The 13,415-nt window shown below is 39.7% G+C and overlaps 1 protein-coding gene across 1 annotated transcript in view; it reads right to left on the reverse strand.

Annotated features, from left to right (window-relative positions):
- STRIP2 (striatin interacting protein 2) overlaps positions 1 to 13,415 on the reverse strand; it is a 50,080-nt gene that overhangs the window by 7,759 nt on the left and 28,906 nt on the right. Inside the window, exons 18-20 of the mRNA XM_079785638.1 lie at positions 12,679 to 12,745; positions 2,164 to 2,268; positions 1,103 to 1,307 (exon numbers count right to left, since the gene is read on the reverse strand). Of these exons, the coding sequence (XP_079641764.1) occupies positions 1,103 to 1,307; positions 2,164 to 2,268; positions 12,679 to 12,745 (377 nt within the window). The remainder of the gene's footprint in view (positions 1 to 1,102; positions 1,308 to 2,163; positions 2,269 to 12,678; positions 12,746 to 13,415) is intronic.

The following is a 13,415-nucleotide window of genomic DNA, read 5'->3' on the forward strand; positions in this document are numbered from 1 at the left end:
GTGTGGGGCGTGCGGGAAGAGACTGGACAAAAATCGTACACCTATGGATGAGGATAGTGGGGGTGGTGGTGGTGGTAAGGGCAGAGGGAGGGATGCGAACCGGGTGGAGGGGAGCTATGGGGGGAAAAAAGAGGAACAATTATAATAATCTGAATAATAAAGATTTACTAAAAAAAAAAAAAAGAAGAAAGAAAGAAAGAAAGAAAGAAAGAAAGAAAGAAAGAAAGAAAGAGAGAAATCTGGAAAAATATATAATAAGATGTTATCAGTGGCAATCTTTGGGTGGTTAAATATAGTAATATCAAAAATGTGCCCTGGCCAAGTAACTCAGTTGGTTGAAGCACATCCCATACACCAGGGTTGATTCCTGGTCAGGGCACATACCTAGGTTACAGGTCTGATCCCCAGTCAGGGTGTGTGCAACCGATTGATGTTTCTCTCTCACATTGATGTTTCTCTTTCTCTTTCTCCCTCCTTCTCCCTTTCCCTCTCTCTAAAATCAATAAAAATATATCTATATTTTAAAGTTTGCTTACTTGCATTTTCTAACTGCTTTGTAATAACAAAAGATGATTTTAATTTTAAAAATCTCTCAGAAAGGAAAAAAATAAAATAAAGGGGGAAAAATCATTTAAAGGAATGTTTTGGCCCTAGCTGATTTGGCTCAGTGATTCAGCCTCTAGACTGGAGGGTCCCAGGTTTGATTCTGGTTCAGGACACATGCCCAGGTTGCAGGTTCAATCCCCTGTAGGGGATGTGCAGGAGGCAGCCAATCAATGATTCTCTCTCATCATTGATGTTTCTCTCTCTCTCTCCCTCTCTGAAATCAATAAAAATATATTTAAAAAATAAAGGGATATTTTGGAAAGGGGGTAATATCTCTCAATTTAACTATTTAATAAAATGGATTTTCATAGGATGGGGTACATGCTGGACTGGAGCAGTGCCTTAAAGTTTGTTATATCAGCACCTAACCTATAATCACATATTTTCTCATCCAAAATATATAACAATAAATGCCACGAAAGTAGAATAAATGTTTATTTAGTTTTGTTTAAACATAAGGCAACTCCTGGATGTCAAGAGCTCTGAGAGTACTCACCATTCCCGTAAGCCCAGTCATCATTCATTCGGTGGCGCACTTTCTGGTAAATGGCCGACATGGTTTTCATGTTGCTTTTCCTCCACTGGCGCCCCAGGTACTTGGTCTGTATTTTTAGCAGCTTCAGGACATAAAGTTGCAGCATGGCCTGTTTGACCTTGAGGGCCCGCTTTAAGATTGGAGCAGATTTAAACACCACCAGCATCTGCTCATTTAAAGAGGAATGAGAGTGAAGAAAGACAAATAAAAATATAAAGTTACTTGGAGTTTCCAACTCATAGACAAATTAAGCTAAACCTGGCTGACCTGAGGTTACCCAGGGGAGCTTTTGGAAATCTATAGTCCAGGCTCCACTTAGATTTAGTCTTCAAGGAGGTCACTCCATTGATAGTTCACAATTAAAAGCTTCTGATATCTGCCTCATTCTTTTTCGTTGTGTAATATTCTATTATAAAGATACACCATAAGTTATTTAACCAGTTGGTCCTGTGTTAATGAGCATTTAGGTTGTTTCCAATCTTTCATAATTACAAACAATGCTGCAATGAATAACTGTAGAGCTGCATCGTTTGGGATTTGTGACTATAACTCAAATAACAATGCTAACTTCCCTACCAGAGCTGCCCTGAGGGAGGATCCACATCCAGCCCTCTAAAAAGAAATGTAAATATTTCTCTCATATAGAATAAATGACCAGAATTAGGAGGGGCTAAATCTTTTTTTTTTTTTTTTAATATATTTTTATTGGTTTCAGAGAAGGGAGAGGGAGGGAGAGATGGAAACATCAGTGATGAGAATCATTGATCAGCTGCCTCCTGCACGTCCCCTACTGGGGATAGAGCCTGCAACCTGGGCATGTGCCCTGACCAGGAATAGAACCTCCTGGTTCATAGGTCGACACTCAACCACTGAGCCACACTGGCTGGGCAGGAGGGGCTAAATCTTACATAGCATTCAGTGTCTATCTATAGAGCTTACAAAGCAGGAAGTCCATACAAATTAACTGAAGATTTCAAAAACTCAGTGAGATGGACACCTCCATGATCAGAAGTCCCACTCACCATGGTTCTGGAATGCTTCCATTTGGTCAGTTTATTGAGCAGCCTCAGAAGGTTGATGCAGGAAAAGAGGTTCCTCCAGCAGAACTGGTTGTTGTCTCCAGCTTCCTGTAATAAGGCACGCCCATCATAATCTCAACACCCACAAGACTTATTTCCACAGATGCCTGGAAGTCGCTGTTGGTCAATTTAGATGAGTCCTTCCATTTAAAATGCTGCCTCCTCACTATCCTGCTTTTCACACACTGAGGCCAAAACATGCAATGTCTTTCATCTGGTTGAAAACATGATACACGAACATAGAAACTTCATTCAAGCAAGCTTTCTTGTGTAGCTTTCTAATTTAGGATCAGAGAAGAGATGCTTTTTACCCCATACACTTTGCACTTATATAAGCTATGTTTGTAACTGCCAGGAGTTATTCTGGTAGATTTCCAAGTATGTTGGATGGGTCTGGTATTCATTGTGGTTGGATTTTTAAAATCAACCCCACCCTCCTTTATCAAACCATATTGCAGCAAATTGCTTAATTCTCCAGCACGGAAGAAAAAAATGGCAGATGGTTAATGCTAACCAGGTGTTTCTCTTGTATGTTTCTTAATATCTTGTGAGTGAGCACCCAACAAGAAGTAACAGATGGATGTCAGATTAGAAACAGGTATACTCATAGAAACATCATTCAGGGACAAAAATGGAGTCCTTATGGATTTGGAGGGCTATAAATATATACTGGTGACAGAAGCTATATAAATCAATGAGTACGCATGGTGGCCAAACTAACATCTTGGAAATTCCTCATGTCTATGAAGTGATAACATAATGTAGGAGTAGGAGATTATAGACGCGAACTGCAGTCTGGTGAATGGGAAATTACCCCTCCTCTCCCAAACTGATTTGAAGCAAACAAATGTAATACATGTAATGTTGACTGAACATTCAAGATTTTTGAGTGCATTAGGCTCACTGAAGATATACATAAGACTACGGATCAAAAAGTTTCAGGGAAGGGTCAATTGGGGGGGGGGGCGGAGAGAAGGGGATATATGTAATACTTTAAACAATAAAGATTTAATAATAAAAAAAAGTTTTAGGGAGCCCTGGCCAGTGTGGCTCAGTTGGTTGAGCATTGTTCTATGCACCCAAAGGTCCCCGGTTCCATTCCTGGTCAGAGCTCAAGCCTGGGTTGTGAGCTTGATCCCCAGTAGGGGACATGCAGGAGGCAATTGATCAATGTTTCTCTCACATCGATGTTTCTTTTTCTCTCTCCCTTTCCCTTCCTCTCTCTCTAAAATCAATTTTATTTAAATTTTATTTTATTTTATTGTTTAAAGTATTATACATAGTAGTACATATATCTCCTTTTTTCCCCCATTGACCTTCCCCCAGCCTCCCCTACTCCCTGTCGCATTCCCTCATCCCACCCCCACAGTGTCTTGTGTCCATTGGTTGTGCTTATATGCATGCATACAAGTCCTTCGGTTGATCTCTTTCCCCGCCCTCCCCAACACTCCCCAGCCTTCCCGCTGTAATTTGATAGTCTGTTCGACGCTTTACTGCCTCTGTATCTATCTTTTTGTTCATCAGGTTATAATGTTCTTTATTTTCCATAAATGAGTGAGATCATGTGGTATTTTTTCTTTCATTGCCTGGCTTATTTCACTTAGCATAATGCTCTCCAGTTCCATCCATGCTGCTGCAAATGGTAAGAATTCCTTCTTTTTTATAGCAGGGTAGTATTCCATTGTGTAGATGAACCATAGTTTTCTAATCCACTCATCTGCTGATGGGCATTTAGGCTGTTTCCAAATCTTAGCTATGGTGAATTGTGCTGCTATGAACATAGGGGTGCACATATCCTTTCTGATTGGTGTTTCTAGTTTCTTGGGATATATTCCTAGAAGTGGGATCACTGGGTCAAAAAAAACATTACTTAGCCCTAGCAGGTTTAGCTCAGTGAATAGAGCATCAGCCTGCGGACTGAAGTGTCCTGGGTTCAATTCTGGTCAAGGGCATATGCCTGGGTTGCAGGCTCAATCCCCAGTACGCATGCAGGAGGCAGCTGTCCAATGATGACCGGCTGCCTCCTGCACGCCCCCCACTGAGGGTGGACTGAGGTTTGTTTGTTTTTTAAGTTTCAGGGGAACTTTTTAGAAATATTATTTAGAATAAATATCCTCCTTCCTGTATTAAATGTTCAATATTGTGTTTAGAATGAGTCCCGGAGAACCATCTTGTTTTCTTCTAAGGGAAATTTCCATAGGAGTTTCCAATCTAGTGTATCAGTTAGTCTGGGTTCACCAAAACAGATCAGGTTCTACAGATGTTACACCTTGTGTAGCTAACAGAGGAGACAGACTTTTAAATGTTTATTTTTTAAAAAAATAAGCAGAGGAAACAACAAAAAAATATACAGGAAATGTAAATGTATCTGCACTGTATCCTGATTTCTAATATGGTAGCAGCATTAAAAGCCTTTCATTCCTTACACCCAAAGAATAATGTAGGAGTAGAGGTATGTCTTACAGAAGAAGCACTGGCGTAGGCACCAGGACATTTGGATTATAGTTTTGCTCTGGATGAATGGTCTTAGGCAGGTCATCTACCTGTTCCTATCAGAACGTGAACTAGAGAATCTTTAAGACCCTTTTAGCTCTGACCATTCAATAATTCTATGATTTACTTCAACTTTCTCCAGTTGAGCGAAAGTAAACTAATTGTGGCTGTCTTTTCTTCAGAGTTTAATCTTAAGAGTTCCAGGAAAGACATTCCAATTTTCTCCTAAAGCTGTCCAGGGTCTTGTCCGTCCTCCCTCCCTCTCTCCCTTCCTTCCTTCCTTCCTTCCTTCCTTCCTTCCTTCCTTCCTTCCTTCCTTCCTTCCTTCCTTCCTTCCTTCCTTCCTTCCTCCCTTTCTCTCTCTCTTTTCTTTCTTTTCTTTTTTCTTTTCTCCTTCCTTCCTTCCTTCCTTCCTTCCTTCCTTCCTTCCTTCCTTCCTTCCTTCCCTCTCTCCCTCCCTCCCTCCTTCCCTCCCTCCCTTCTTTCCTTACTTTAATATATCTTCATTGGCCGAAACCGGTTTGGCTCAGTGGATAGAGCGTCGGCCTGCAGACTGAAAGGTCCCAGGTTCGATTCCGGTCAAGGGCATGTGCCTTGGTTGCGGGCACATTCCCAGTGAGGGGTGTGCAGGAGGCAGCTGATCGATGTTTCTCTCTCATCGATGTTTCTAGCTCTCTATCCCTCTCCCTTCCTCTCTGTAAAAAATTAATAAAATATATTAAAAAATATATATATATCTTCATTGATTTCAGAGAGGAAGGGAGAGGGAGAGAGAAACAAGCATCAGTGATGAGAGAGAACCATTGATCGTCTTCCTCCTACAAGATCGGGGATCAAGTCCATAACCTGGGCTTATGCCCTGACCGGGAATTGAACCGTCACCTCCTGGTTCACAGCTCCTTTCTTTCTGATAATGCTTCCTGACATCTGTAAGTAACCCCACTTGTTGCATCACCAGATGCTGCCTGGAGGGGGCACTGAAAGCACACACGTCAGTCAGTGGCTCTCAGGATAGTGCGCCCCGTTCAGTGCTCTCCTTTGCTTGCAGCAGGAGGCTCTACGTGGAGCCCTGCTCAAGCCTCTGCCTTGTGCCAACCCAACAGGTAATCAATCATTCTTCTAAAAGGCCTTCAGCTCCATGCGTGCCATTTCAGATTTGCCAGACGTGAACATGCTTTCTTCTTATGTTCACTTAAGGCAGGTCATCTCTCTCTCTCTCTCTCTCTCTCTCTCTCTCTCTCTCTCTGTCTCTCTCTCTCTCTCCCCCCTCAGCATATTAAGTAAGATGAAAACTTCTGTGGGGAGATATATTTTTTGAACAGCAGTACTTGGTCACATTCTCTTGTTCCTGGTACTACACACTATCCAAAGTAAGACTTTTATTCATGTTCAACCAGCTGAAGTTAAATAAGCACACATTTGCCCATTTTCCACTCTCAAATAAATATTTGTTTGCATACACCTTGGGTCTCAAGATTCAGTTCAGGGACCAAATCCTACCCGTTCAGAGCCTCTCTTAAGGCCCTACAAGGGCCGTGTTCTCAAAGACCCATCCTCAGACCAGCTGGATGAGCCAAGCCAAATAAAAACCCAGGCTTACGCCAATTATGTGGATAATTAATTCAGATGATTGTGGAAAGAACAGCGTGTTTCTTCTTTTTTGTACTTTTTAAATTTGAAGATTTAAAAATCTGAAATTTGATAAATTTAAGTGATATATTTTTTCTTCTTTTTAGAAACTGATCACTAGAAGAGACTTAGTTGTTCTAGTCCAATTCTGTCATCCACAGAAGCAAAATCTGGGGAAGAGGCTTGCCCAAGGTCACATGATAAGTGTCTAGGCTTGAACCTAGGTTTCCAGTAGTCACTGAATTTTAACCCTGTCATTATTTACTGTTCATCTACTGTTTGCACTTCTGGAATTCTAGACACAGCAGGTGATTTCTGAGAGAAAAATCTGGTTTGATCCTCCGCTTTCTCAGCTTCTTAAAGACCTAATGGTAGAGAAACTCTTCCTTATGTCCTATAATAATTCTTAACTTCAAACAAGCAGAAGATAATAGTTTCCAGGAGAGAGAGAGAGAGAGAGAGAGAGAGAGAGAGAGAGAGAGAGAGAGAGAGAGAGAGAGAGAGAGAGAGATATTTCCTGTTTTAAAGGGAAGCATCTCACTGAGTTCGGTCAGTCTATGATCAGACTACGCCTTTAAAGAAGTGCTGCTAAGTGTTAAATCTATAATGTATCTCAAACCTCAATAGTTTATTAAAGTTCTTAAATGAGGATTATTAGTTTCAAATTTAAAACCCAGCTCTTCACTGGGAAATAAAAATCATTATTTTCATTTGGTTGTTTTATAACAAATCTAGGAGAATTTTATAGCCAATGAAAGTTGATGCTCATCTAATGGTCCAACCTCTCATGGTTTTATTGATGAGACTCCTGCAGCCTACAGAAAACGTCTCAAGCTAGAGTAATAGTGGCAAAGCCAGGTCTATATACCTTTTCTGAACTACAAACAAGTCTATTTCTTTGCTTTGGGCTTCAGGTTTTCCATGCATTTACTTGAATCTATTTGCCAAAACATTTGCTAGGTGTTAATACTAATTGAAAATTCACAGTATAGCCATTTCTTCTTTTTTTAAAAAAAATTCTTGCCCAAGGATATGTTTTAGAGAGAGAAAGGGAGAGAAACATCAATCAGTTGCCTCCTATATGAGCCCCAACTGGGGATCAAAACCACAACTAGATATGTGCCCTGACCGGGAATCGAACCCACATTTTGGTGTACAGGATAATGCGCCAACCGAGCCACCCAGGTAGGGCCAGAATAGCCATTTTGATTCTTTTAATTCATTTTTTATTACGGTTCACATAACTGAAAATGATTATTTTTAGCTTAGATTTCCTTTTCTCACATCATTATAGAATAATTCCCTTGTCATGTGGATTTCTGACAATTTAGTTACTGCTAGTATAAGGACCAAGATCTAGATATCCTAAAGAAGAGTCATAATTCTCAAGTGAAGTGAGGAGTAAGGAGGAAGGAGAAAAGAAAATTCCAAAACCACTTGGGGAGCTTTAGCAAACTACCTGTGCCCTCGGGAGGGACCTGGGCATGTGAGTTTGCAAAGTCACCTCTGAGATTCTAATCTCCTCTAACATCCATTATAGAAATGGTAAGAGGTAAATTGATAAAATGCTAAACCACATTTATCTATGGTCCTTCCTCTGTATAAACACCTCATAGAAATAGATATATATCTTATGATGAGTTCACATTTTATCTATGATAGAAAAACAATGATGCCAGAGACATCTTGGCTTTTAAATAGTGATGGTGAATGTCAGGACAAATACTTTATTTAAGGAGGTCATAAATCATTAGTTAAATAATCCTGAAAGAAATACTGGAGGGCTTAACCCTTTGCACTCGCTTGCTTTTTTCTCGATTCCTTTATTCTACTCGGGATTTAATTTTTAAATACCCCAGATTTTACAAAGCGCGTCAGTAGAATAAAAAACTGGAGTTTCTTTTCATACAAACTTATTTATTTGGATTTTTTTATATTTCAAATTATTGATACATTCAAAGAGTAATTTTAATCTCGACATCCGAGCGCAAAAGGTTAATATTTGAACATAATGATTATATTCCAATAAAACAATAACTAAAATCTTCTGGGATATCCAGAAATGTCTAGATTAGAAAGTGATAAAAACTAGGTAAGTTTAATGAAGCTAGATGAAAGGATCAGATATGTAAATTAAAGTGATATGAACATATTTTTATAGGTCTTTCTAAATATAAATCAAAATCAAATTTAAAGAATTTTGCAATGAACTATCTTTAAAAATTTCACTTGCCTAGATCTAAAAGGAAATGCCAAAAATTTCTTTACAAATGGCTAGGTCATGCAAATTCTGACCCACTGCTTTGGTTCTACATAGCTATAAAGCTTTGGACATTACTACTCCACCTGTTTCCTCATCAGTAAAGGGTGGGACTGGGCAAGATGCTAAGAAACTTCTAACTCGGTCCTATTTGGCTCAGTGGATAGAGCGTCAGCCTGTGGACTGAAGGGTCTTAGGTTCAATTCCACTCAAGGACACATGCCTGGGTTGCAGGCTCGATCCCCAGTAGGGGGCATGCAGGAGGCAGCCAATCAATGATTCTCTCTCATCATTGATGTTTTTATCTCTCTCTCCTTCTCGGAAGTAAATAAAAAATATATAAAAAAGGAAACTTCTAACTCTAATACTCAATGATTTCATAAATACTATGTTTTCTCATTCTTCCACCTTTAATCGATAGGGCTACTGGAGCATCCACAGTGTTCCTCTGCATATGGCTTCTTAGTATACGATACTGCTGTTATTAAATCACATTCTCTGGGGGAAAAACAAGCATTTGGAACTCTGATTTGGCTATGCGGCAGTGACAACTGATTCACACAGAATTTTACACATGTTTTGGCTCCAATCTCTAAGACAGAAAAGGAAAGGAGGATGGGGTGCAATCTGCATGATTTTCCTTTAGGGCCAAAAGGCCCACAAAGAAAGCAGACGTACAACGTTAGCCTCACTTCACCACACTCTAAAGCAGTGGTTTCCAAACTTCCTCTCAGTGAATACTTTTGTGTAGACTCCCAAATACATGTATGTTTACCTATTCTGACTGCCCTCTCTAGCAACCTCTTTCCAAAGATCATATCTAACGTCTACATAATCAAAAACATTCACATGTTAACTTTAAGTTTGGAATTTAATTGTTTCCCAGTTCAGTGGACTGAATTTGAATATAGATATTTGGAGAGCCAAAAATTGTAAGCCTTCCTACACCAGGTGGGTGGGGAAACTGCTTAGTACATGAGTAAGTATGATTATTGTAGAGCTAAACACTTTAATGGGGAGACTTTAGAAATTAATGTGCCATTAACTTTGCCTTTATTTCATGTTAATTATAAGTGTAGCTAGAGTTTCAAATGAAGTTAAATTCAGTTCAAGTTTAGAAAAAAGAAAATATGAATCAAAACTACCTCAGCCAAGAAATTCTACTTCTAGGAATCTATCTTAAAGAAATAATCAGAGATGAAATCAAAGATTCATGTGCAAGGATGTTCATTTTAAAGTTATACAGAGAAAATGGAAATAAATGCCCAACAATAAGAGAAAATAACCATTTTAATATATTAAATAGTGGAATATTACGTATAGCTATTAAAAATTATGTTCTCAAGAATATTTAACAAAATCATATAGTGAACATTTAAATTATACTATGTGAATTGAAACAAAATCCTTACTTTCTGAAATAATATATATATGAATAAATATATACTATATATGGTAATTGCAGCAAAATATTAACAGTGGTTATATGTAGGTAGTGTAATTATGGTATTTTCATTTTCTTACCCATATTTTCCTATTTTTCTCCAATAGTATATACCAACTTTATAATCAGAGAAAAACTAAATGTTATTTAAAGACTATCCTATACAATTAAAAAAAGTACATTTTCTGTTTATAATTAATTAATTGAGCCTGAAAATGATATAAATCTTACTCATATAAATATTAGTCTTTTCTGAGTATAGAAGCCATCAGTTTAGACAAATAAACCATTACATTGAGGACCTATGTGGAGTAAACTTGCTAGTTACTTAAGCCTGTTTACATACGTTCACACAAACAATACAAAACAAACTGTGGTTACCAAATGAGACCACCAGGTGCCACTGTTGCTTCATAGAAAGGAGATGAAATACCTAACATGAACTTGTATTTTATTAAGGCTAGACAATGCTTTCACCCACTCTAGCATAAAAATGAAGTCTTCTCAGAAGCATTACAATTAGTTAAATAATTTTATGCTTATATCCTAAAAGGTCATTCTGAAGAGATACAGAGAACACGTTGTACTAAGAAACAGATGCAGGCCCTGGCAGTTGTGGCTCAGTTGTTTGGAGCATTGTACCGTACACCAAAAGGTGGCAGGTTTGATTCCCGGTCAGGGCACATACCTGGGTTGCGGGTTTAATCCCTGGTGGGGGCATGTATTGGACACAAATGACCAGTGTTTCTCTCTCACATCCATTAAAAAAAGAGAGAAAGAAATAGATTTAGGTCATAAAAGCTAACTATTTTCAAATATCCTACTAACAGAATTTTAATGCTATCCATGTGCCACTTTCTCATTCCAACTTTGAATGGCAGGGATGCAGGTCTCCAACCTTGCTCTGCTACATTCAACTGTAAAATTTTGGCAGTTACTTAACTGTCTATCCATAAAACAGTAATACCAACCTCATAGTTGTTTTAAAGATTGAATAATGTCATGACCATAAACAGGGTTAGACAACTTATTACCTCTCTCTGCAAGGGTAAGGAGCTCCTCTTGGCTGCTGAGACCACATCTAAGTAAGACAGAATTTCTGCCCTGGTGCTAAAAAGGGTGCTAGACTTAGTGTCTCAGGACATGGGTCTTTCTCTAATTCAGGGTCTGTCATGAATGAAGCATGAACCATGAAAAGTCATTTTATTCAATGGACATTTCTCATCTTTGAAATAGAGGTTTGGGCCAAATAGCTCTCAGGTCCCCTCCAAGCCAAAAATCTATAAAACCTGTACCACAGAAGGTATCATTCTATTTTTACATAATAGACTTTTAAAAAATATATTTTATATTGACTTCAGAGACGAAGGGAAAGGGAGAGAGAGATAGAAACATCAATGATGAGAGAGAATCATTGATCGGCTTCCCCCTACACACACACCCCCCTTCCCGCACTGGGGATGGAACCTGCAATCTGGGCATGTGCCCTTGAATTGAACCTCGGACCCTTCAGTCTGCAGGCTAATGCTCTATCCACTGAGCAAAACCAGCAAGGACCATAATAGACTTTTTGATGCAACATTTTGCAGGTATTAAAGTTGGGGTTGTGGCACACATGGGTGCTGTCATCTGAGCTCCTTCTATATACCAAACATGGTGCTAGACTCTGGTGATATAAAAGTGATGATGATACTATCTCTTACTTCAAGGACTTTTCAGTCAAATGGAGAAACTGATACAAATTACAATGCAACGGGGTGAGGGTAGGGACTGAGGAATATCTAAGGAGCTGTGGCAATACATGGTGAGATAGACACTTGGTCTTCAATAAGCTATTCATCAGTCAGTTTCATGGAATTAAGAATAACTCTGAGGGCCTTGGCCAGATTGGCTCAGTTGGTTGGGTATCGTCCCATGCACCAAAAGGTCCCTGGTTCGATTCCCAGTCAGGGCACATGTCCGGGTTGTGAACTCCATCCCTACTAGGGGGCATGCAAGAGGCAGCCTATCGATGTTACACTCTCACATCAATGTTTCTCTCTCTCTCTCCCTCTCCCTTACTTTCTCTCTAAAAATCAATTAAAATATGTATATTTTTTAAAGAGAATAACTCTGAGGGACTTTTCTGACTTGCCTAGAGCTGTTTCCAGGATGAAGAATTTTCTGGGTCATCCTTCTGTGGCTATATTGACTTTTGCCTCAGAGACGTAGGCAGGTATTTTCTGAAGTACCACTCCTGGGTTTTATAACCCATGCGGAAATGAAAAGTGAATTGCCTGTGGCACAGCAGAAAGGCAGAGAATTATTTGGGATGACCAGAAGAGATTCTCCTGCCATTCTGCGCAGATGTTCACATTCAGTTTCATTCTAATTATCTTCCTAAATTTCCTCTCCTCCTTAGTGTTTTTCACTGACCCTTTTCTTGACAAAATGCTACGCACAGCTTTTCCAAACTGTTCTCAACTGGGTCAGCAGCTCTAAACCCCTACTGGCTCTGTGCTATTGCCAATATGCCTTTATTAATCGGAGACTCCCAAACCAGGGCATTATGGAGGTAGAGAAGCAATGGAAGAGCAAGTGCCAGCCTCTGCTACTTGGCATTTCAAAGGCTACCGAATCCGCATCTGCTTACCAGACTCTCCGTAGTAAGTTCTGGCAAATCCTGGATGGTACAGCAAGGGTAATCCAGGACTGAGATGCTGCAAGATGCAGAGATAAGGACAGGCTTTAGGTAAATGGCAATGGCAGGAAACAGTTGTATGTTAAAGGGCAGGGGTTATTTCTCTCCAGCAGGCCCTATCTATTTCCCAAATTGCTTAGAGACCTTAGCTGAAACTGAGGGCTTTGGTGCCAGGCAACTCCAGCTCTAGTCTCCTCTCCTCTCGGAACTAACAGAGAGGAACTAACAGAGTTCTTCCAGGCTGGCCCCCATCTGGCAGAGGCAAAAGAGAGCAGAAAGCGAGGTCTGTATAGCCACCTTTCTCCTTCCTTCTTTAAAGGAATATGTAAACTTGTTTGGATTTGAGTTTCTGTATTTAAGTATATGCTTGTGTATATGTGTGAATGTAATTGTGCTCCCAGAGATGCTGCTGAAACTTACTGCACTTAACAAATTGTGACTGTGAGGATGCAGCGCAGACTTCTGTGTCTCTTTCTGAAAGCCAGGAGCTCTCGGGAATAATCACATAAGCTACCCCTACAGGAAGCTTGAGACAGAGGCAGCATCCTACAGCAGGGCCAATCTAGCAGCTCAAGAATGGTAATAGCATCTGCCTCCAAGGGAGCTGGAGGCTCTGTGGTGAACCCAGGGAAGCAGGAGAAATAAGGCACCACATGATGACAGGAACATAGTCACTTAAAATGACAGCT

The sequence above is a fragment of the Cnephaeus nilssonii genome (genome assembly GCF_951640355.1).
Source record: "Cnephaeus nilssonii genome assembly, chromosome: 12".
Lineage (NCBI taxonomy): Eukaryota > Metazoa > Chordata > Mammalia > Chiroptera > Vespertilionidae > Cnephaeus > Cnephaeus nilssonii.